General features: G+C 35.3%; 2 protein-coding genes across 2 annotated transcripts in view; one reads left to right on the forward strand and one right to left on the reverse strand.

Annotated features, from left to right (window-relative positions):
* LOC138706225 (fatty acyl-CoA reductase wat-like) overlaps positions 1 to 25,722 on the forward strand; it is a 335,996-nt gene that overhangs the window by 13,766 nt on the left and 296,508 nt on the right. The gene's annotated exons all lie outside the window — the stretch shown is intronic.
* The window catches only part of LOC138706227 (renin-like), a 32,067-nt gene continuing 11,238 nt past the window's right edge, over positions 4,894 to 25,722 (reverse strand). Inside the window, exons 3-10 of the mRNA XM_069835269.1 lie at positions 25,197 to 25,308; positions 24,609 to 24,712; positions 19,723 to 19,970; positions 15,143 to 15,253; positions 12,312 to 12,444; positions 10,967 to 11,026; positions 10,745 to 10,831; positions 4,894 to 8,440 (exon numbers count right to left, since the gene is read on the reverse strand). Coding sequence (XP_069691370.1) covers positions 8,285 to 8,440; positions 10,745 to 10,831; positions 10,967 to 11,026; positions 12,312 to 12,444; positions 15,143 to 15,253; positions 19,723 to 19,970; positions 24,609 to 24,712; positions 25,197 to 25,308 — 1,011 coding nt within the window. The 3' untranslated portion in view covers positions 4,894 to 8,284. The remainder of the gene's footprint in view (positions 8,441 to 10,744; positions 10,832 to 10,966; positions 11,027 to 12,311; positions 12,445 to 15,142; positions 15,254 to 19,722; positions 19,971 to 24,608; positions 24,713 to 25,196; positions 25,309 to 25,722) is intronic.

Consider the following 25,722-nt stretch of genomic DNA (forward strand, 5'->3'; position numbering starts at 1 on the left):
TCCTACAGTTATAGTTGCCTATTCCCAACCTACAACATTGATTCATATTAATTATCCAATTCACATAAATTCGCTACTAATAATAATTACTCTCTCTTCCACTTCTCATTTGTTCAGATGTTTTCACTTTAATTCAAAATTACTTGAATAAATAAATTTATATTTCAAATCATTGCAACATGCCTTTGTAAATAAAATTTTCTTGATTTATAATACAAATTAACTTACCATACTGACTTACTCACTGTTAACCATATGGCTAGAATAGTGATAATTAACTCAGTCGATAGCAGGTACTATATTTAATAATAGCAAACAATGTAAATGAAAGTGATTGGCCAATTAAGAGTGATTGTTCAATATTGAACACACTGCTAATTCATTGGAGTTAAAAATTCTGCTCTCCCCCATCATACTCACCATACCCCACCATACTGTACATCCAAGGAGTACACTTTGGCTGAGACAGTTATGGTCTCTGAGAAAGTAGCCTATATGGAGTTTTCTAGATAAAGTAGTTGGACAGCATGTTATACAGTACTCCAATTCCCATGAGGAATACTCTGTCAGAAACTCCTACTGTTATTTCGAAAGTGTTTTCCGACCTGCTGTTCGTTTTTTTTTTTTTTTGAATTGTTCAGTTCTCGAAACTCTTCTGAAAGTACTGTAATGTTCAGAGATCCATTCACTGTGGCTGTAGACGGTGCTCCTGCTGAGTTTCAGCTAGAAATTGCAGACGTAGTGTGATAAAATGAAGATGAAATGTAAAAGTACGAAGAAAGTTTGTGTGATTTTTATTCAGATTTTCCATATAACAGATTTCTCAGGCTTAATCAGCATACTTACCGCATGCTGTGCATATTTGGATCCACAAATCTCGTGAAACTAGCATTACAATTCAGTAAACATTTTCACTGATGGTTCTTTAACTCATTTGCGTTTGTTTAATTTTAAGTACTATGTGAACATACATGCATACATACATACATACACACACAAGTGTTTTGCACATGGGCAGGTCTTTCATTGCAAACCCAGCAATCTCCACTCTTTCCATTTTCTGCCTTCCTCTTAGTCTCTGCATATGATTCACATATCTTAATGTCGTCTATCATTTGATATCTTCTGCCCCCGAACTCTTCTCCCATTCACCATTCCTTCCAGTGCATCCTCCAGTAGGCAGTTTCTTCTCAACCAGTGACTCAGTTTTTCTTGGGAAGGATAAATGCAGTAGCTTCCCACTCTCTCTTTCGCATCTTAAAAGACCCCAGGGGGCCCCAGCATGGAGGTGAGGAGAATGGATTTGACTAATTGGGCCCTCCACACTTCACTGAAATTCACTGCAATGGTTAAGTGTCAATTCTATCAGGGTTTTTGACGCGATCAGAGACTGGGAAATCCCAATTAGCCTTTGCCCCCCCCATAAATATAATATTTTAATGAAAAACTGAGTAAAATTCACTGTAACATAGTTCAATAATATCAGTGTAGGGATAGGCTTTCAGTTGTCATGTTTTGTAATTTTTTCTATCACATATTTTATAATTAAGCATTAACTAATATTAAGTTATATTATATTTTATGACATAACGAGATGAAAGGAAAAAGTAAAAAATATAAAATGCAGTATTTATATAGGCCTTCCACGTTTGAATCTGGGCTCGTGTCCTGACAGGTTCAAGTGGAATTTGTGATGGTAGGTTTCAGTGGAGTTGGGCTACTCCCACTTCCCATATCATCACTCCACCATTGCTCCATTTTATTATCATCATGCGATATTCTGTAGTTAATATTCCATGGTGCACCAAGGGTAATGCTAAAAAAGGTGACAAAAAGAACTACTGTTTGGCACATAACTTCTAGTTGAGGATGTTTGGGTGAATGACGCAGATTCAAGTACCTGCCATTGGAAGAAAAAAAAAACTTACCATGGTAATAACACAGTCTACTATATACAGTCACGAAGCTTGAGTTTTGAGGGTGCTAGAAACTATAGACTGTGACAGTACTATTTTGCATTGTCTGTAATGAGGCGATATCAGCGATCCTAGTGGTGAGCAACTATCTAATGTTTGCATATTTACTACGTATTGAGCTTCGCGACTGTATGTACTAGACTGTGGTAATAATGAGTAACATAAATGCAGTGGCTATGTTCACCACTGTGGAGTAAGGGTTAGCATGTTTGACTGTGAAACAAGCAGGCCTGGGTTCAAATGCTGGTGGGGACAATTTACCTAGTTGTGTGGTTTTTTTTAGGGTTTGTCTTAACCAAATGAAGCAGGATTACTACTACTACTACTACTACTACTACTACTACTACTACTACTACTACTACTACTACTACTACTACTACTACTACTACTACTACACTATTACTACTACTACTACTACTACTATACTATTACTACTACTACTATACTACTACTACTACTACTACTACTACTACTACTACTTTTACTCTTGCTACTACTGCTACTACCACCACCACTACTACTAGTACTGCTACCACCAATACTACTAGTACTACTACCACCAATACTAGTACTACTACTAACACCCATGTCATGAAAGTTGGATGATATATTTTGAACCTGAAACCAGCAGTCTTTAGTAAGGAAACATGTGGACTCACTTTTTCCAAACGGATTCTTTGGTATCAATCTTCCCCCTGCTAAAATATGATTCTTTGACGCTAAAGAGTTTATTTTGCAGGATTGGATGCTGCAAGGACAAAATTTGAATGGGAAATATTTTGTTGTGTACCTCGAACAAAGCCAGATTCACGTCAAAATATGTAACAGAGCAAATAAGTCAATAAAAAAGAGAAAAATGTATAAAGGAAGCCTATGCAAATAAATAAGTTGAATAAAAGAATAATGTAATAAATAGTGCTTTAACTGAACTGTGCAGGTAAACAACCAAGTGAATGGAAGTGCAAATATATATAAATTTAATAAATAAATAGGTAAATAAATAAAAGTAAATAAGCAACTAAATAAGTAACTAAGTAAATGGATGAATAAATAAATAGACCGCTGCAGTCTCTTAGGGCATGAATGTACGTTTGTCAGCGAGTAAGAAAACTGGGCTGAGATGTTTTCTGGATCCTTATTTGTGGACTGAATTCTTGGTCGAGGGTAGTTCAGAAAGGAAGTTCTGATTGCTGTTATCAAATCTTCATCAAGTGACCAATGAAATTTTCTGGTACAAAAAAAAAATAAATAATTAGGACTAGAAATAACTTCCCTATGTTATCACTAGGGCTCGGATTTCTGTGACCTGTAAAGTCTGGAAATATGCATGCACTTACGTCCTGAAAAATATAAAAAAATGACATAAAAACGTGGAAATATGACGCAAAGCAAATCAAATATCATCCAAAAATTACTTCTAAAGTATAATAATATATACTCTTATTAAAACTATTATATTTTGTGAGGGGGGGGGATAGAAGTTATCCCTGGAAGGGATGTTAATACGAATTCGTGAGGGGGGATAACTTCCCAACAGGGGAGGAAATCCCTCCCATCTAAGTAAATGTCACTTCAAAGCACCCTGGTTCTTCCTCTATTATATATAGCAACCCAATCTTTTATGACTGTGAGTCCACTATATTCGCATAAATTCCCGTGATTGACAACTCTTAAAAAAAATAAGTACCATTTTATGATCGACCGATACTCAATTTTATCAACGTTGAATTTTTTTATATAGATCTATAATTTTTTTAGAACTTTTCATCACCAGATATGGAGTTACTGTTTACCAAGCAACATAGCATTTTTTATGATAATCGCTTTAGCTTTTGTTTGTAACGAATGTCAAAGGCTAATTATATAGAGGGTTCCTAAACAGGCTGGTTCCAGGTAGTAATGTTCCGTCGGCTTAATGACAGTAGTGCGAAGTGCCCGTTCAGAGGAAGCTAAGCAGTAAGGGGTGAAGTGGGACCGGTCTACATGCTGGCATGACCGCTCGCCATCCGACAACAGTTTCTTAGGTATTGATTGAAGTGGTACCTGCCTACATAGAAACTTTCTGTATATTAATAACCTTTAGTATTCATTTACCCGTGACATAGTTTGAAGAATAACCGTATAGATCCTCTATATTTTTATTAGTATATAATAATAAATTACTATATTAAACAACATTAGGCTTTGTATTTTAGTTATTTTATATACAGGGTGTTTCATAAGTACATGTAAATAGTCTGTGGGTGTAATGTAGAGGCAAAAATAAGACTATAGTGGTCTATACAACTTTTCCTGAAAATTCTTAATTTCCGAGTTACGATGCAATACATAATGTAAAATCTTGCCAGCTGAACAACACGAGGGCAGCGCAAACTTTAATTATTATTATTATTATTATTATTATTATTATTATTATAATTATTATTATTATTATTATTATTAATATTATTATTATTATTATTATTATTATTATTATTATTATTATTATTATTATTATTATTATTATTATATGTTTAGGACGTCGTGTTCTCAAATGTAGCAGATGTTTGTTAGTCCCACACCTGTAAACGTCATTTTAAAAGAGATACAGAAATAAACTCGTAAGTGAAGTTTTTTTAAAAATACTATTTCAATCTCCTGATTTGCTCTTATATTTAAGATTCATACGTCCAATTTTTCTTATAATAATTGTACTGCCCTATTCTAAATTGATCTTCTCAAGTTAAATATCTCGGATTAATAATCGACCAACAGTTACATTGGGATAAGCATATTCTTTGACTTCCATATATTACGACTGATTTACCTCGCATTAGTACAAGCTATATTACAATTTGGTATTACAGGAGAAGGTTGTGCTTTTAGTACCTCCCTCATGCCAATAACACTCCTACAGGAAAGAATAATAAAAATACTGTATGTCTTAATAAGCGTCTTTATTATCCATCAGAACTGTTGTATTCTGAATTTAAAGCATTTTAATGTCCGTCAAATTTATAAGAATGCCTTGTTGAATTTCGTACATAAAAACCAAAATATATTTAATTTCTATTCACATAAATATAAAACTAAAAGATCAGACAACATATGCTTGACAGAACAGTAGCTTATAATCACAGTAGCAACTTCGGTGTAAGGCTCTATAACAAGATGACAGCTAAATTATCAAACATACAATTTGTAATACTTCTTATTTTAAAAAATCAATTAAAACTATTGTTTAAGGAGAAAATATAAAGTTTCAAATATGGTAATATCTGTTTTTAATTTCCTCTTTTTACTTTTTATTCTGTTAATAAAATACTAATCTTACAATTTTGTGGAATGACCCCTGAGTACGAGTATGTACAGTTTCCCTGGAAAAGAATGAGAAGATTGAATATTCCTAAGGTTCAGATGTAAGACACTGCGCATGATCGGAGACCAGAGCACTGATACATACACAAGATACCGAATATTGAGTTACTTAAATTCAGGCTATTTGGTTTGTTACTAGCATCGTTCCGAAATTTACTTCAAAAACTCGAAAAAAATATTATAATACGTAAATAAAAGATAAATATATACATAAATCACGTAGTTAGATCGACAACAGACATTCATGACTAGATCGACACTCCGCACAGAAAGGAAAGCTTTCGTGTTATTTCAATAGCTCAGACGCTAAGACTTCTGTGTGTTGTGTAGAAAAGAGTGAGTTCGATTCTTAGTCCACATTAACGATTGTTTTTGTCTAAATAACGTTGAAATAGCTAAGTAACGTTGAAATAGAGTTTTACAAAGTCCTCGGATTAAGTGTTAATGATCACAGACAATACAAAATTACAAGTTATAATATTATAAACGTTAATCTAATGAATGCATTTATATATATATATACACACACGTACAATGTAAATGCATATATATTAAAAACTAACAATTAAAATGAAATTAAAAAATATTCCTAAGCCACAAAGACAAACTTTTACAAAAGTTTAGAGTCCTTAGGTTATGTCATTTGCTGAGTAATTATTACAGTATTTTATTAGTAGCTTTCCCATATGTGTAAGAAATGCACTCGCACAAAACAATTTTTGTTAAAACTGTGGCTTTGGATTATTTCATTCTCACCCCTTCAGTTGATGTTAACTATTTTATCTACGTGTTTGCAATAGTGTTTAATTTAATGTGCATTCAATTTAATTCATGTTATGATTGAATGAAAAAGCACTGTTGCAGTTATTGACTAATTACATTATATTAATACTAATTATTAAATGCATCTGTTAAGTAACCAATTGCTGTATCTTTTGCAAAATCTTGAATGATTAAGTTGTCAATAATATTTCTGTACTATATACTATAAGACGTTAAAAGAATTTGCAATAGATTTGGGATCCTCTACTTTATAATCACTGGTTTTAATGAAAAAATATTTTCTTTCTTAGGATATCTACAAGTTTAACTTTAATAATATTCCGAATAGCTTTAATTGCATTATTTGAATTTTGTACTTTTCTATTCAAATGTATTCTACTTCCCTCTTTCATAATTTTTGATAAATTACACTGTACTTCTTGTAGTATTTAAGAACATGAGGATCATTACATTGCACCTCATTAAATATACATTCTTCTTTTTAATACATGAGATTTTTAAGTCCCTGTCTTATCTACATTTCTTTGTTTTTGAATTTTTCACAACATTGAGTGGAGAACATCCACTGAAGTAGTGAAAAATACAATACATTTACTCTTAATATCAGTAGTACCAGTATCATATGCGTTTTTCCAAGATTCATTTTATAGACATAAATGTAAATAATCACTAGATACAGCATTTACGACCCTTTTTTAGTTTTTAAAATAATATTTTGAAATTGTTCAGTGACATTAGAAACACTTAGGATTTGTTTATCATGTTCAGACGAGAAATTGGGCATAAATTATTCCATATTTTTCGACAAATTAGACAGTCGAGGAACTATGAAGAAATTAATTACACCTCAATAAAATTAAAGTTTTATCTGGGATCGAACACGAGACATTTCGGTTATACAGTGGAACCGACACGCTACTATATGAGCTACCGAGACAAGACAGTGACAGCAGCAGTCCAGAATGTAGATCCCATAGCAGGCATTTACCATTCGGTACAGAGAAGCAATGATATTTTGTGACTCGAGCTATGTTGTGAAATCGTGGCCTTAAATGGCTATCTTCTTCGTGATCCTTATTCTGGCCCTTGTAACAATTCTTGTTATATTTGTCATGATATTTATAGTTACGTCGATATCGAGTGAACCGCGCTGTAGAACTTTAACTTCCGACGACCAAGAGTCGTCTCATTCCTTTTAAGGGTAACTGTACCTCCTCTTTCTGGGGGTGTTAGAGTGATTGTTATTAAAAAACCAATAGGTATCTTCGTTATAGCGATAAATTATTATTATTATTATTATTATTATTATTATTATTATTATTATTATTATTATTATTATCATCATCATCATCATCATCATCATATGTTTAGCAATTGTTTGTGGCCTTTTTGTCATTAGCCTAGCAAACGAGGAAATTATTAATTAAATGTTCTAATTAGCCTACGTGTTTGTTCAGTGAAGAGGTAGATTTAGTCTGATGTGAAAGACTGTGACACGTTCTAATAATTTATGTAATATAAAATTGCCAGATTAATAAACTTTTCGAAAATGTAACAATTTGATAGCAAATATTAAGAATGACATGTATTTTCCTGAAAAGTGTGCTTGTTCATTGTATCTTTGTTTTACAAAATTTATCAAGTTTTCGCAAAATTTCAAAGTAGGCCTAATGTCACAGCTTTAGTCTAATAATATTATTAAAATAGGAATTTGGTAATACTTTCCAAAAGATGTCAGTGTTAAGCTGGAACTAACATTGGATATTGCTCACTTGTACATACATAGGTTTGGCCATATTTACATGTCGAATTACGGTTAATGATTGTCTTTCGGACTTTGGCAAATATTGGACGTCTTAACATAAGTTTGATCCAAATAAATACCGGTATCGTATTTTTAAGAATGATCCGTGGTAAGAAGTTATACAAATATAATTATAAATAAGAATATCACCTTATTTCTTCTCCTATCATTTTATTCGAGTGCTTCAAAGTAATAAGTTACAGAAGCAAATTGGGAAGCAGTTTTCAGAAATCTGCATTACATAATTTCGTTAGGTATGCATTGCTTCTTGTTAAAATACATAGTTGCAATTAAGTAGATCTCTTTTGTCTCATTGTGTTAGTTTATAAGGAAATAGAAGTGAACTGTACGTGGCAAGCAGCTATCAATTGGACGGTGCGAATCCTATCCTTCTCTTGTCGACGTCGAACTCAGTGAACACCTTACGCATGAAGGTCATCCCCAGGGTCCAGGACTTTATTGGGTATAGTACTATTTCGACTCGGTAGAGGTCTTTTCGCCCGTTTATGTTTGATGGAGACTGAAACACAGAGATATATTTGGGGTCATTGTTCATTCACATAAGCAGCCATATTAACAATAATGACAGTTACGAAAGGAAGTATGTAACGGAGAAAAATAAATGGAATGAAAAGAAGAAAAAGTAGAGAGGGAAAGGAAGTGGAAAAGAAAAAAGAAGAGAGATCATAGAAAATTAAAAAAATAAAACAATAATAGCAAATGAAAAGGAATTGAAAGAGGAAGAAAGATTGTAAGCAAAATAAAGTACGTAAACGTAAGAAATACTAAATATTCAGGAAGAGGAGAAGCCGGAATAAATAATTGTGAAGAGAAGAGAGAGTAAATGATTGAAAAGGGTACAAGAGAATAACGAAAGAGGAGAGAATAAAGGAATGAAAATAGTGCGAGAGAATAGATGAATGGGAAAAAGAGAAGAGATAGAATAAAGGAATGAAAAGATTGCGAGAATAAATGAATAGGAAGACAAGACAGAATAAAAGAATGAAAAGAATGCGAGAGAATAAATGAATTGGAAGAAAAGAGAGAATACAGAAACGAAAATAGCAATTACAAATAATAAATGAAAAAAGGAGAGTGAATAAATTAATTAAAAGAGGAAAATAGAAAATAAGTGATTGAAAAAGGAAGAAGCGAGAATTAATGAATGAAAATAGGGAAAACATGAGGAAAGGAAATAAAACGTGTCCACACTTTAGTGGAATGTTATATCTTCAGTCAAACTGATTTTACCTTTTTTGTTTCCGTTGTTTCATATGTGTTGTATTTGAGTCACTAATTCTTTGTATTCAAAATCGTCGTATATAATATTATAAGATTTCTGTTTTGTGGAATTGCAACTTCTTTTTCGTTTATTATTAGCAAGTTTGCACATGGCAGCTTTCTGTCTACGTTTGATTAAAAGTACTGTTGCATGTATGTACAGGGACATCATTTTATTTTTACTTCAATTTTTATTGTACCTGAGTTTTTGAATGTTCTTCACTCCCACCCCTTCTACTAATGAAATTCCAACTGTCCTTCACACAGATCCAAGGCTGGATATAGTAACAGTACTGACTTAGTATAGTACGTCCCAGAAATATGTTCGCATTTTCCAGTGACGAAAGAGCTTTCAATATTGAAGATATTTTTGCACAGGTACTGTCGTTCGTTTGGCTACGTCGCATCCCGATTTCCCCCACCTGCTTCTGCTCGCCCATCTGTAAAGGCTAGTGGCTGGGCTGTCTTAGCTCTTTTCTGAAAACATTAATTTGTGTTAGGAGTTGACCGTCTACGTAATATTATACAACTGTTTAAAATAACTTAAATAAAAGGGCCTCGTTAAGCAATTGTCACGTGATTTCCACCCTTTCTACGATCCTGCGACAAAACCACTTGGACGGACAGTAGATAGCATGTCTGAGTAATTTTATCTGTGCGGATCTGGCAGAAGTGAATATTGAATTTACAGTACTCTTTTATAGACTAGGTACAGAATTATTTCAACATGAGTTACTAGTACGAAGGACGAAACTGGAATTAGATGCAGTAGTCTATAGTGCGATAATATGCACAAAAGAACTGACGCCTGTATCGAAATGAACGGCCACCATTTTGAAAAATGTGTTTAAATATCCATATTATGATTATTTTTCAATTTAACTTCATTCTCTATATTGTACGCTAATGTGCTGTAGACAGTATATTATACGCTGCATAATGAATTCTTCGCATGAATAACTCAGTTCGTGAGTAAAAACACTTATTGTTAATACTATACTGTATTTAGATTAAACAAAACCTAATGAAAATTATGAAATTCAAAATTACGATATTTCCTAGTTTACGTAAATTGATGAAATACTTTTCTTCCCTCCTATATCTAGTAAAGTGATTTGTTTGTATTTCACGCCAGTATCATCGAACTCCAATCGTGGAAGGAGGTAGCAAACGATGTTTCCAGTTCTCAACCATTAATCCGAAGGTATAGCCAGGTTAATATTAGAAATGTTAGTAAAAATAAAATGATGTCCCTGTACAATGAGAGACATAATAGTTGAACGACTCGAATTTTTTCTAAGTCAAAGAACGCCACACTGCACATGCTCTGAGCCGAAAGATTTCGGTGATATATTAACGAGATATTCGCTTCACTTTTCTGTTTATATATTACATATCTATGCTGAGAAGGAATTAAAATTATAGCCTCTTATCAACCGCGTTACAAATCTTGAAACATTTTCGCCCCCTCAACAATTATGTCTCTCACTGTAACATGTTATTTTGTTACATTTCAAGGATGGCTGGTATGTCGGGCACTTACAATGTAGTCTTCAGGCTGCAGCGTAAAATTCCTTCCTGCTATTGTAATATGTAGGGGTTGAAGAAAACGTACTTGATTGCCTAGCACCTGAAAAGTAGGATATGATGATTGAATTTAAATATTTAGTTCAAAAGAGACCAGTAGAGATTTCTACATACTAACGAAGTTTCTATTTTATTTCTTCAAATGCAGATCATTTTCTTAATATTTCAGATTACTTACGTAGAATCTCACGCCAATTCGGTTTCTTTGACGAAAATGAACATTTATCAAGCCAGGCACCTTGAAAACAAGTCAGAATAAGAAAGAGTTTCAGGTTATATATTTTCTGTAGATCATAAGAATTCGTATTTCGTAGAGCTGTACACAAAGCAGTTCATAGACCCAAGTGGACAAAACACTTTGAATATGGAACATTTTAAGTTTTAACATTGATCAATCGGGTTCGAATTTTTAGTAGTTTTAAGGACTATTTTAGTCTTTTTGTATATGTGAAGAAAATAGCATTTTAAAATTTTTAAAAATATATTACGATCTTTTATTACACAAATAATGCAGTAATAACTAATGAAAAGTAGGCCAACTTACTTTTTTATTGATTAATAAACTAAAATATGTGACACTTCTTCACCAATTGTGTTAATTACAATAGGATAAAGGTTGGTAATATTGTGATATGAGTAATATTGTGATAGTTCTTTTTGAGAATTCGATTGCAGCGATATTTTACTACTTAATTAACTTATTATTCCCAGAACATGGATTTTACCATCAATCGAAAAGTATTGGGAATAAATTTGAATAAGAAACAAAAAAAAGTTTCCTTCCCAGGCAGGATTCGAACCACGAAAGTCTTAGTTACCAGCCTATCGTGCTCTAGAGTGAACAAGGCTCTGAAATCAGCCACAAGGGCCGGTCCGGTTTTTTTTTTGCCACTACTGTAGGATGAAGTCCTCTTAGTCTCTACAGACGATCCATATTAATGTTCTCACATTCAAACTTCGTAACTGAAGGAAACGAACAAGACATGCTTATAATATGCGAAATAGAAGTGGAGCGCAACATTTTTAATATGTCATTAAGGGACAGAATGGAGCTGTCAGATCCAGGATCAGAATTAAAAATGCTGCCGACACAGCCAGGATTCTTAAGAGGAGTTAGGTAGGCCACGTGATGCGCCTGGATGAAAACCAATAGACCTAAAGGTTAACAGCGCGGAATCAACGAATCGGCAGGAGAAAAGTGGGAAAGCAAAAAATCTGTTGGGATGATGAACTGAAAAATAATTTATTAGCCAGTACCCAAATAATGCTAAGGATCGCCGTCTGTGAAAATACTTGGAAGACAGATGTATAGAAGTGGGATGTAAACTAAAATACATGTTGAAGTTGTGCTTGAACCTTTTCGATATCACTACCTGGAATTTCTTTTTGAAACTACTTTGCCAAGCAACAGATTCTTGCTCATATAGACAATTTGTGTACCAATACCAATTAGTGATACTAAGCTAATATTCCAGAAAAGTATTTGCTTATTTTTTCCCCACTAAAAGTTTTATTGGTCTCACCATTGAGTGGAGGGTGAGGAATATCGTGTTTTGCAAGGAATCCGGTGCCCAGATGAAAGATGAGCCAGAGTCTATGACAGCAGAACAGTGCTCGTTGTCGCAGTTGCCCGCGTTGGTTGATCCGATATGGAACCTGTCAAGTACAAGGGTTACTATGTTAACTCTAAATTGAATTTTTGCTATAGAATGCATCCTTAAATTCGAAACACATGTGGGTGCCACTTGAGCTGGCGCAGCAACTCGAAATTGGCAGAGACTCCAAACAGCGATATCTCCGTGATTATGTAACATGTGTATACAACTAATGTCCCGCTGGAAACAGTAAGGATGGATGATTCCACCAAGGTCGGTACGATGCGCGTGGGCAGTGGGAGGTCATCGGAGTGGGGACGTGAAATAAGCGTCGAATCCGCCATTCGGCCAACTTCCGCGGCATGTATAGCATGAACGCATAATCGTAACAAGTTGGGTGAGGTGTCTAAAGTTATGTCTCGACGAGGTTTCTGTATAACAGTCAAAATTATTAAGATCAGGCAATATTTCGAAGAATTGTAAATAAAAGTTAGTGTCTGAGAGTAGTTTCTTTAGCTACGAGTGTATTGACGCACGTGAAGAAAGTTTTCAACCAGAGGTTGAGGAAACGTTTGTTGCAAGAAAGTTGTGAGTCTGACGAACCCAAAAAGGTGCCATTAACCAATACAGAACGTTATAGAAATTACAGTAAAAACGTGCAAAAATTAAACAGCAAGTAGGGGATATATTTTGAGATGGAGAACTTGGAGTCTGCGAAGTCAGATTAAAGAGATATGAGCTTAACCACACCTATCGTTACGGCTTACCGTTTTCCATATTATCTACATTTATTAATTACACTCATTTACAATTACCATTTACGATTATTTACACCTATTAAGTTTACTTACGAGGTGTGATCATTAAATTCCGAGACCTGTCCCATAAATGGAAATAAAATTACCTGATTTAAATTTGGCTGCCATCCCCTTCAAAGTAGTCCCCTTGGGCTGATCCCAACGTTTTGCCATTTTTGGAATGCCTCCTGGAAATCGCGTTCTTGAAGCCTGTCAAGCACCTTCTGCGATTCGCGTTGGATCTCCTCCACCGTGCCAAAACGGCGACCCTTTAGCTTCAATATCATCTTCGGAAAAAAAAAAAATGTCACAGGGAGTCAAATCTGGTGAATACGGAGGATGAGGAACGACAGCCATCTTGTTACGATGCAAAACTGGCGTGTTGCGAGAGCTCTGTGAGCTGGCGCATTGTCATCATGGAGCATCCATTTGTTCTCTGTCCAGAGTTGTGGTCGTTCATGTTCAAAATGGACGTGAGGATCATTTGAACGTCTCCAAATAACATGTTGATGATGTCAGCAATTTCTCTTATGGTGATGCGTCGATCATCATGCATCATCTGGAATTTTTTCTCGTCGTGTCTGGCGATGTTCTACCATTTTTGAAACGCGAATGCCACTCAAAACACCTCGTCCGACTCACTGCTTCATTCCCGTAGACTTGCTTCAACATTCCATGGGTTTCGGTTGCCGATTTCCCGAAGAATTTAATGGTGTCTGTCTGCTCCAATTTCAAGTCCATCGTGATTTCGCAAATGCGCGAATTCACGTGCTAACAAAGTCTTGTGTGACACAGGTCTCAATGAAGATAGCGCTTTGAAACTTTGTGTCGCTTCTCTTCAAGGTCGTCTAGTGTCACTGCTGCGCGAGCGTGTCAATCACGTGATCTCTTCGCTCACAGCATACACAGTCTCGGAATTTAATGATCACACCTCGTACATTTTAGAACTCCTTTAATATCTTCCACAAATCTGAGTTAACAACGTACCGTGATTAACTCTTCATGTTTTGTAATGTGACAATGTAGCCTAAATACGTTTAACAAAACCACCTTGTGGACGATGTAAATGATAAATGTAACTTAAATATTACATGTAAATACAGTAGTAAATGTAAATCATATAATACGTAAATTTAACTTACGAATACTAACAAAGATTATGCATCCCGGGGCGCCAGGATCGTCACCTAGTGACAGAGTGGGAGGAAACTCCCTCAATGTCCATAGAAGACTCCAGGTTAAGGAAAATGCATTGGGCATATGGGGCTAAACCATCAAGTGACCAGATGCCATAAAACGCTTACATACCACAGGCGTTCTACTGTGAACTAGGAAAGGCCCAAAAAACCAATGCTTTTTTCTTTACCTGGAATTCTCTATAAATTTAAGTAGGCGACACACGGCCTGCTAGAATGTTTGCCAATTAGTTGCCGTGATATTAATTAAAATCTAACACAATATTCGATTAGATTAATTCAATAACGTAGTACGATACGGATATGAGTCGTTTTTGTAATTTGAAACATCTAGCAAATTTTAATGAAGGAATTTAGTATTTAGATTGTTACAGTATGTAGTAGCGTAAGTAATAACGTATATATTTCTGAAAGTTATAAACAAAAATTAACATTCTTTACAAACAACTAGTGTCGTTACCCGCAAGACATGTTGTACGTGAAAACAACGGCTGTGTTTCGAATTCAGCGTACCGTATTTTTCTTTTTTTGGTTTAGGAATTGCAAAGGAATTTTTATAAAATCTTTCATATCATAAAACTTTGTTTCAATATTATGTAGCAGCTTTACAAATGAGAGTCAACGTGGATATATTGCCTTCCTTGAAAATTCATGCAAATTAAACATTGCAAAAGAGAGTTTGTATGCACAAGTTAGCTATAAATACGAATGGTAAAGTACATAAATCTAATATATTAAAATCTGAATATGGTTTTGTTATACTGACCCATCAAGACGCACGCTCCATAAAGTCTGGAATGGAATTATATCAGCATAGGCAAGGTTTCCCACGTAGTGGGTCCTGTCTGAACCACCGAGCGTGAATTCTCCTCCGTCCCTGAAAAACACGAGATTTACAAAGATTATATCGAGGAAACTCTATGTACAGTGTATTGTAAATAACTGCTCTACATCACGAAAAGTCATAGCAAATTTATAGCACACAGCATGTCATTGGCATGTTGTACATGTTGGATTTGCCACACACTTGAAATTTTACACGTGATGTAAATCCCATTTTATTTCAAACACGTCTTCGCATTTTCCTTTGTGTCACCTGTGCTGTATATCTACGAGATATTATCGAGTTTATTATTTTAGCAACTTTCGTAACTGGGGCAATTTAATTTAGAGGTGGTATGTCGGTTGGCATAAACGCTCTATATAGGTCTGCACAAACGTATAAAAGTCCTGCAGAATAATTTGGAACTGGATCACCAATTATTTATTAGAGATTGTTCGTGAGGTGTGAAGCTACTCGTACAGCGAAGTTGTTGGTCCTAAGTGTTAGTAATCTGAGATGACTAATCTGCTTTTATTGGCTTTCTCACATTGTTGAAAAAAAAACAGCCATTTCTGAAAAAATCTTTTAACGCTTAGCAAGTGTACTAAAATTTTACAATTTTACTGTAGCGTGTGAAAAGTAAGTAAGGAGGCAACTTCTAAACACTAGCGTGAAATAGTAATATGCATTACAAGAGCGGTATGTTTGTTTTCATGTTCTCGGAAATTAAAAAAGCTCAACTACGTTTCGCTTTTTCAATCTTTTTCTCGAACATGAAAACAAACATACCGCTCGTGTATCGTACATTATTTTGTGCGAAGATCGTTTATTACATACCTGAAAGAGGAATTTCTAATTAGTTGCAATGAAATCTCCATCTTGGTTTTTGTTCAATGACGGCAACTTTGGAAAACAAATATATCTATCTTCAACATTGTTCCTATAAAATGTTTTCTGTGTTTACTATACTGCAGCAGGCCGTGATATACGTCTGTCTTTTTTCCCCCCCAGTCTATGATGAGTCTGGAATCTTGTTGATTTTTTCACGGCTTCCTTAATGTTATTTGCATTACAAATGCAGTAACTTTTGTGGTGTTGTAGAGTTTACTTAATTTTTGCAAATATTTAAAAACAATAATTAACAGTGCAATTTAGGTGAAATTGCAGTGGTAAGTTTCCAATTTATAATTATTACTATATTGAACGTCTTTAAAAATAATATGTTAAAAGCCTAAAGCAGTAAAATGAATATGAAGCTTAAGCGGTAAGAATAGGGACATTGTTATGTGTGTTACGTTGGGAATACTGAATGTGGTATTTCACACTTACCGCGTATTGGTTTTGTGCGGAAAGCAAGCAAATACGCACGATCTCGCACAAAGTATTTTTAACACTATATTCAATTGTTTACGCCGATTGTTAATTGCTTCCCAGCAGATGTCGCACAATAGCAATCTCAACGGTTCAAACATTGCCATGGCTACTTTTAAAAATGTCTAATTTGGTTAATCAATCAATCTTCTTAATGTATCCAGCTGTTTGTTGACAACATAATATAGTCCACTATAGTCCACTGAAGCCTATTCAGTTGTTGTTTTTCACGAGAAAGGAGGGGTATTTTGATCAGTGTTCATTATAGATGCCTGTTGCTAGTAGCCAGAGTTGGGGTGTAGTCTATTTTGGTTAAGAAACGTACACAAATTAAATAAATTTCTTCAACAGCCATTGACTGTTACACTTTTACTACGTCATACTACTTTTTACCAATAAAACGGTACGAAAGGACGTCTTTCAACCAATCATGCCTGCTTATCGCACAATTTTATCGCTTTCCTAGCATTTTTAAAATTTTATCGCTTCCCTAGCATTTTTTAAATTTTATCGCTTCCCTAGCATTTTTTAAATTTTATCACTTCCCTAGCATTTGTTTGTATTTATCACTACCCTAGCGTTTGTTTCTTTGTTTGTCAACATTTCAAACTGCAAATTATTTACTGTACTATAAAACATGCTTTGCGATCGTAATTTGTTTTCCGCGTATGTAGTCAACTGAAAATGGCGGCTCCGTTCAAACATTTTGGTGAAGGTAACATTAGTAAAATAGAATTTTAGTAAGTCAATATCTACTGTATTTTATTATATTAGAGTACTTTATTTCTTCTAATCTTTATATACTTTCTTCTAATCGTGTAATAGTCAATTAAATCCCACTTGAGTTTTGATTTTCTCTAGATAAATAAAAACCTCTAGTCAGATTACTGTTGATAAATGTTAATAACTGAATGTAATTGAAGAGCTAGGTTCCAATTTGGGCTAAGTCCAAATGACAAGTTATGAGAAAATTGACAAAAACTGATAAAATAAATTTGACGTCCTTAGATCCGTAAAAAAAAAAAAAAAAAAAAAAAAAAACCATGTACATACACACTAAGTCAAGACTCAGGAGAATCTGTTAAATATAATTACAGAGTTATATATAGGCTTGAAAAGGATAAATTAACACTTGAATAAAACAAGTTGAAATCTTAAGAAAAGTACTTACGACACTTTGGAATCCACCTCTTCAATTATAATTTTTAATAAATTTTTAAAGCAAAATTACTACTTTTATAATAGTCTCAATTAAAAAAAAAAAAAAAAACTTTTTCCTGATGTATTATCTGTAAACTACAGCATTCAAAAGTGTGGGCTCTGCATACATACATTTGCAGTAATTTATTTTCTGGAGGCATACACGCGCTTGTGATTCCCAACTGAGGAACCACTTGCGTACCGTACAGCTGCGTGAGAGAGAGCTGGGCGCGGAAAGTTTTACGAAATCCCGTTGCATAATATAGCTGACAGCGTCACTATACAACAAAATGCATTCGTTCATCAAACTTACTAATATCATAAGGAAAAGGTAATACCGTCTAATATTATTTTATAATTGCCAGCTAAGCTAGAGGAGCCCTTCACAGCGCTGTACTTTTACACTAGTCTTGTCTAAACGATAACAAGGTTAGGTGAGACCTTAGCAATTCGTGACAGTAAATAGACAGCAAAAGGAATAAGTAAAGAAGAAAATTTCGTGGGATAAAGTTTTATGTGTCGAATATTAACGCTTATGAAGTGATTTCATCGCCGATAAACCGCTCAGCCCACTGCTACTGCACCAGTCTCGAAACACATTGTTTTGTACGTACCATACAACAACTTACAAATTGCTTTTAAGGAACCCGCAGGTTCATTGCCGCCCTCACATAAGCCCGCCGTCGGTCCCTATCCTGTGGAAGATTAATCCAGTCTCTATAATCATATTCCACCTCCCTCAAATCCATTTTAATGGTATCCTCCCATCTACGTCTCATCCTCCCCAAAGGTCTTTTTCCCTCCGGCTTCCCAACTAACACACTATATTCATTTCTGGATTCGCCCATACGTGCTACATGCCGTGCCCATCTCAAACGTCTGGATTTAATGTTTCTAATTACGTCAGGTGGAGAATACATTGCTTGCAGTTCTGCGTTCTGTAACTTTCTCCATTCTCCAGTAACTTCATCCCTTTTAGCCCCAAATTTTCCTAAGAACTTTATTCCCAAACACCCTTAATCTCTGTTCCTCTCTCAAAGTGAGAGTCCAAGTTTCACAACCATACAGAACAACCGGTAATATAACTGTTTTATAAATTCTAACTTTCAGATTAGATGACAAATCTTCTAAACCGAATAATAACAGGCATTTCCCATATTTATTCTGCGTTTAATTTCCACCCGAGTATAATTTATATTTGTTGCTGCTCCAAGATATTTGAATTTTTCCACTTCTTCGAAGGATAAATTTCCAATTTTTATGTTTTCATTTCGTAGAATATTCTGGTCACGAGACATAATCATATACTTCGTCTTTTCGGGGTTTACTTCCAAACCTATCGCTTTACTTGCTTCAAGTAAAATTCTCTTGTTTTCCCTAATAGTTTGTGGATTTTCTCCTAACATATTCACGTCATCTGCATAGACAAGAAGCTGATGTAACCCGTTCAATTCCAAACCCTGCTTTGTACGTACCGGTAATTGAATATCCAGGAAACTATTAGAGACTCCATTGTGATTTTTTCTGGGGTTATTAGGAATACTTGAGTGCACATAGTAGGAAATTTTAGATGTATATGGCTATTTCACATTAATGTCTAACTTTAAAAACTTAATCATAAAAATTATCTTCAATAATTATATACAAATGAGTTAATAAATATTTAACGAAAGACGAATTTTCAAGCCTTTATATACATTTTTTGAAAAATGTTTAACATCAATATAAGTTACATAGAAATGTGATGCTTTAAATGTTGCATTGTGCGTCATTTTTAACGAGTTTTAACTTGCTATATTTTAAAAACATAGAGTTAAATGGAAATAAAAATACAAAGGATTAGTTTGTTATACATATAGAGTTAATAAAAATATAAACACCATCAGACACATGAAAGTCAAAATTTGCTTCATTTTGTGTGATTTCACGCGGAATGACTCGTCGAATCTTACTTTGTAAAGTGGAACGCGAAGGCGGTACGCTCCACAAGGCCCTGCATCTGGATGTTTTTGATGAGCGGTGTGGGCGCGTACGTTACTTTGACGGGAACGAATGGGTAGACTTCGGACAGGAACCGAACCGACAAGGCGTCGGATGTGAAGCGCAGACCAACCACGCCGTCCGTGTCGTACGATTGTAGGATCTTGTCTTTCTCCTCAAAGAGTAACATCTGCTGGTGGGCCACCTTCAGACCTGCGAACTGCGCAAACATTCATAAGCAGTCTTGCGTTGCTACGAGAAGTAGCTGGAAATGTTTGTAGAAGAGCTCTTAACTTCTTAAAGAAAATGTTCATGATATCTGAAAAAGGTGTCACACTGCAGTGATTTTGAAAAGAAACAGAATATAATAGTCAAACATTCAGTTATATATAGGTATACAGTCTATGGTATACAGTGAAACGTACGAGAAGTGGGCTTACTCCCCCCGTCCTTATTTCGCTAAGATTTATGTTGGTAATTTGGTAACCATGTGGTGAAAGAAATAAGGCCTATATTACACCATCAAATTTCTGTGTCATAAAAGTTTGATAAAATGTATATGATAAAATCTTTTACAGTGTAATATAGCATCTTTGATCACATCTAGCTGTGACATATTTCTGTCATAAAAGTTAGGTCATCATCATACCTTTCATAAAATCTGCTGTGACTGAGAAGAAAGAAAATGGCGGACATTAAGTAGGCCTACACATGGTCTGTGAAAATCAGCGAAACTTGTTGGTAAAAACCACAAAACTTCTAAATGTTATGTTTTATTTAACGACGCTCGCAACTGCAGAGGTTATATCAGCGTCGCCGGATGTGCCGGAATTTTGTCCCGCAGGAGTTCTTTTACATGCCAGTAAATCTACTGACATGAGCCTGTTGCATTTAAGCACACTTAAATGCCATCGACCTGGCCCGGGATCGAACCCGCAACCTTGGGCATAGAAGGCCAGCTAAAACTTCTAATATCACATTATGAGTCACATGAAATATTTCATCATTCATTATTAAATACTTACCGGTAGCATGTATAGGATTTCACATCTTCACACTGAAGTTCTCTCAGTAGAGTTTGATGGATTCCTTTTGTATCTTTTCTCTCTACCCCAATCTCTAACCCAAATCGTCGGCTTAGAGTGTAAATCTGCTAGCTAACAAAAAGGAAATTTTACAGGGGAAACAAAAAACTGAGTATAAATTATCTCTGAAACTACACCACCTCTACTTTGGATTTGGTCCTAAAATTTCAGAGTTTATTTACATTCAGTTTTTTGTTTCTCCTGTAAAATTTCCTTTTTGTTAGTTAGCAGGTTTACATTCAAAGCCGACGAAATACGTTTTTTATTTGATTTCTTCTTTAGTAATAATGCAATAACCATTACTGCATTTACAATTGCAGCAAGCATAGAACTGTTGTGGATCCATTATTATAAATGTGATGAAAGACATGATAAAAGCTTTGACATAGTGTAATATGCTCAAAATCTTACATTTGATCATATTTATTTGATAAAAAATTTTATCACATTCTGTGACACAGAAATTTGATAGTGTAATAGACCTAACAGGTGTCGTACAACGGAGGAGTTACGAGCAGCTGTGAAAGATGCCTTCGTGACTCCGGTTTATCTTCGCAAGATATCTACCAGAATATGGCGCAATATTCATTGATTGTCTCCATACCGATGTTGTGGACCTTTAAACCGTCAGGTAAATGTCCATATCAAGCTTTCGATCATAGTCATCGTGTAGAAATAAAAGGGGATACGCCCATTTCTCGACCACTCCGTACATTAAATATTTTGTGTACCGTACTTAAACAGTGAGACAGTTTTATCTTCTGAATGATAACAGCGTTTTGTTTCCTGTCTAACCTGATGTGCATAGCGTTTCAAAATGCTGGTAACACTTTCATATGATTGTTGTTAAGTATTAAGGAGAAATTAGCACGGCACATGCCATTTGATGGTGAAACTCTCAAAGTTAGTCTGACTAGTATAATATGTAATTAGTTGGCGATGTGTGTAATGGAGGGGGAAACGAACTGGCCACCCTACCTCATTATCTCCTGGCCTAGTTGTTTCATAAGTGGTGCCTTGTTGGTGTCACTTGTGAGATTCGGACCTGTTTTCGGACAGTTGACTAAACAAACTCTCAAAGTTTCAAGTTGTAATTAGTTGGCATGGTTGTGTTTAATAGTCTTTAAATGTAATCAGTGTTTTTCATCGAATCATAAAAAATAAATTAAGTTAAAATCAAACTATTAAAAATACATAGGCCTAGCAATGTAATTAAAATTCATTCGCTAAACATGTTTCGGGAAGTGCTATCCCATTGTCAGTAGCATTGAGGCCGGTTCAGCTGTTGTTCATGCTAGTGTATCCTGCTGGTATGTATTGCCGACGTAATTGTATTGCTATGTGTTTTTTTAATGTTTGATTTTAATTTAATGTTTCAAGTTGTGAGTTTTGAAAAATGTATGATTTTCTGTTGGTATGGGGAGTCATTTTTCGTTCTGCAGCTTGCAAAAACACATTCAGTAAAAATGGCACAAAGGTTATTTCGTAGACATTTCAGAATTGGTCATCTAACGAAACTTTGGACACGATGTGCTACAGCCGCTGATCTGGCCTATCGGCCTTGACCTCCCAGGTCATCAGGCTCGTCACCATGTGACTTCTTTCTTTGGGGGTTTGTGAAGGATGCAGTTTATGTGCTATCTGTCCTCTAAGACTTTGATGCCCGTGTGCACCATTCTCGATTAAAATTTGACCATGGTTAAGTCGGCACTCGACCATCTTCAACGCCAATTTGCGGAGTATCACTCTCGATCAAAGTTAAACAAGCGAGTTGATGATGATCAAATTTGATCACGGGTGTGGGACCGATTATCTTGAATTGAACGTGGTCAAGTCGAGAAAACCAAAATGGCGGCACGATTTGACGTACTTGATGGAACTGAAGATAAAATGATGTATCTTGAACACGCAAATCATTGCGGAAATAACAGAATTGGTGTTATAATAGTAAGTTTGTAGATGAATAATAAATTTTTTTTTCTCAAAATAGACTAATGTTTTATATATGTTTCTGCTTTGGAAGATCGGGACTTTACTTGAGGACAAAACATTATTTAGGCCTAACTGTCCAATTTTGTTAACATAATAATAAAGTAGTTATTCTAGACCGGTAATAATATAGTAAAACTAAATGACCATTTTGTAGAATGCAAGATTATCACTTATTAGCTATAGATTTGCTGTTTGAAACTAGGCCTATTAGGACCTACATGACGTTTAGGACAATTAGGCTATTTACGCTTGAATTAAGAGAAATTACACGGATACCTTCCTTTCCCTCTTACTCCAAAATTCCAACCTTGTGAACACAAAATAAATGGATAAATTTCAGAACAAGGATAGGCCTACTTTCCTTTCCCTCTTACTCCAAAATTCTAACCTTGTGCACACAAAATAAATTGGCACTAAAAACTTCCTTTTCGTATGCATGATGATGCATATTCGACATACACAGACGAATTGCTTTTTTTTTTTAATTGTTAGCGAGGTATCCGTATATTGAAATTTTCCCAAATAAATTATTGGCACTGAAATGTGTCTTTTCGTAAGCAAAATGATGAGCATTCGACACTTACAAATCTGCTCTTTTTAGTAGCCTATTTCAAGATAATTATCAGTGAGGTATCCGTATACTGAAATTTTCCCAATTCTTATCAATAATATGAAATAACCACTGTATAAATTACGTTACAAATTATGTGGAATTATGTAAACACGTATAACTCATGTTGAATTGTGAGGTTAAATCCAACCAGGTAGCCTGCTTTTCCTCTTAGAGAACTTCCGTCAGTACTTTTATTCTCTAATATGGATGCAGAATTGCCGACGAGTTCTAAAAGAATTCCCACTTCGGACTGTGAGAAGTTCGGTGCTCTTTTCTTTTTTTCTTCCATGATTATTGAAACTTATTTGAAAACTGCGAGGATGTTTGAAACAGTCCGACAAACAAAAACGAAGCGATAATTGACAGAATGCGTTCGTTCGCTGTTTTATGGTGATTCTTCTCAAGCGAGCGTACCGTCAGCTGACGGTACTGAGTTGATTGAGGGAAAATGTCGGTGCACCGCATCTGTAACTTGATCATTGTCAAGAATTAACCATGTTTCCGTGATTGCTGATAAACGGGCTAGATGATCGAGAATGGTGCACACGGCCATGAATGAATTAGACTTTGATCATTGCTGCGATTGCATAAACAGAGATGTATTGGAGGGGATGTCGCAAGAATTCAGTTATCTTGTTGACGTATATACCGTGTAATAAAGGGTTATCGCATTGAGTGTTAATAACGTGCCAATAAAATCTTTGAGCATTTTTTAAACAAATTATATGCGCCAAGCTATTATATCATTTCTGTTTACTTAATAATCATATGAAAGTTTTACCATAATTTTGAAACACGTTCTTCTATACTGCTGCTTTCTACAAGAATATTGTTTCATATACTACAAGTGTTCACCTTTCATTGATAAAAGTGTTTAAATTTCGCTGTTATACGCCGCCGTAAAGCGGATCAGCGTGACATAAGATCTTAACTTTCGAGAAGACGCGCACTTTTTAGATAAAGCGCCGGATGCGAGGCGCCTTTTGTACATTGCTAGGATCAACCGAGTCTTATGGATTTAGTAAATTTGTCTCGTGTTGCAATAATTATTTTAATGTCTCTTATAGTTAATTATACGCAAAGCTTGTGATTGCTCGAAACATATGCCTATTTATTGGTGAATTTGATATTAACATTACTGTAGTCGTGTTCTACACTTTGTCCTTACCCAAACTTCGTCTTCGCAGAAGCGACCAAATCCTTCTCCCAAGACGTATGTAACATTAGCAGTATGGTTACTTTCCTTTTGGCACTGGAATTTGGCTGCACCAACTGAAGAAGACAAGAATGAAAAAATCTTACACGCTAAACCTCAACAGAGACTGGTGTAGGCCTATCATAACAAGAACTCTTGCACGTGTATGTATAATATTATTTCAAAGTGTATTACATGAACCTGACAGATCTGTTCAGTCTAGTGTGAGCTGCTGAGCGGCGAGGGTGGGGATAACTTCCCCTCTGACGTTCTCTATACTGTAGACTCTACAGTATAGAGAACGTCAGAGGGGAAGTTATCCCCACCCTCGCCGCTCAGCAGCTCACACGCCACATGGTAGCTGGCCAGTTTGGAATCCACCTCTTCAATTGAATGCGGATTTTTACGGCTTCTCCATTCCTTGGAATTACATTAAGAACTGCTCTTTTCTTTCAATTAGCCAGAAACTATCTACAAAATATCGACGAATGTGACGAAACTGACGTATGAACTATAGGCAAACGTTGTCTTCAAGATTGTTAAGACCAGAACTGTACTTACAGCAGCTGTCGCACTTGGCAGACGGCAGAACTAAGGTCGAGGAGCCGGTGTCCAGCTGCACCGTGAACTTGAGACGATCCTCCCCGACATAGATTGTGGCCTCGTGGTATATCTGAAATACTTCTGCTTTAAGTGTTGGAGAGGATAAGTGGGAGGCAGTCTTACAGTAAGATAATAAGGGGAAAGAAAACAAGAAAAATGGAACACAAAAGGAAATCGAGGAAATAAGCGGCCAGTAACAACGAAAAATAGGAAATAATAGTTACGTAATTAATTAATTAACTTAGTTGTTCCGCCTTGTATTGATTTTAGGATACTATGGTCTGTCCAAAACTACTTCCGACTTGACAAATGGCGCCTTTAGCATGTTATCATGGCAACCATTCAAATCAACCAATCACGAGAGACGCGTAACCATGGTAACGGGACGGGTTGCCGTGTCTATGTTTACAAGTTGCACGTGAATACCACGGCCTAGTGGTGAATACAGTGCCCGGAATGACTTTGAGTTGGCTGGTTAGCGCGT

This window comes from Periplaneta americana, chromosome 9 (assembly GCF_040183065.1).
Source record: "Periplaneta americana isolate PAMFEO1 chromosome 9, P.americana_PAMFEO1_priV1, whole genome shotgun sequence".
Classification (NCBI taxonomy): Eukaryota; Metazoa; Arthropoda; class Insecta; order Blattodea; family Blattidae; genus Periplaneta; species Periplaneta americana.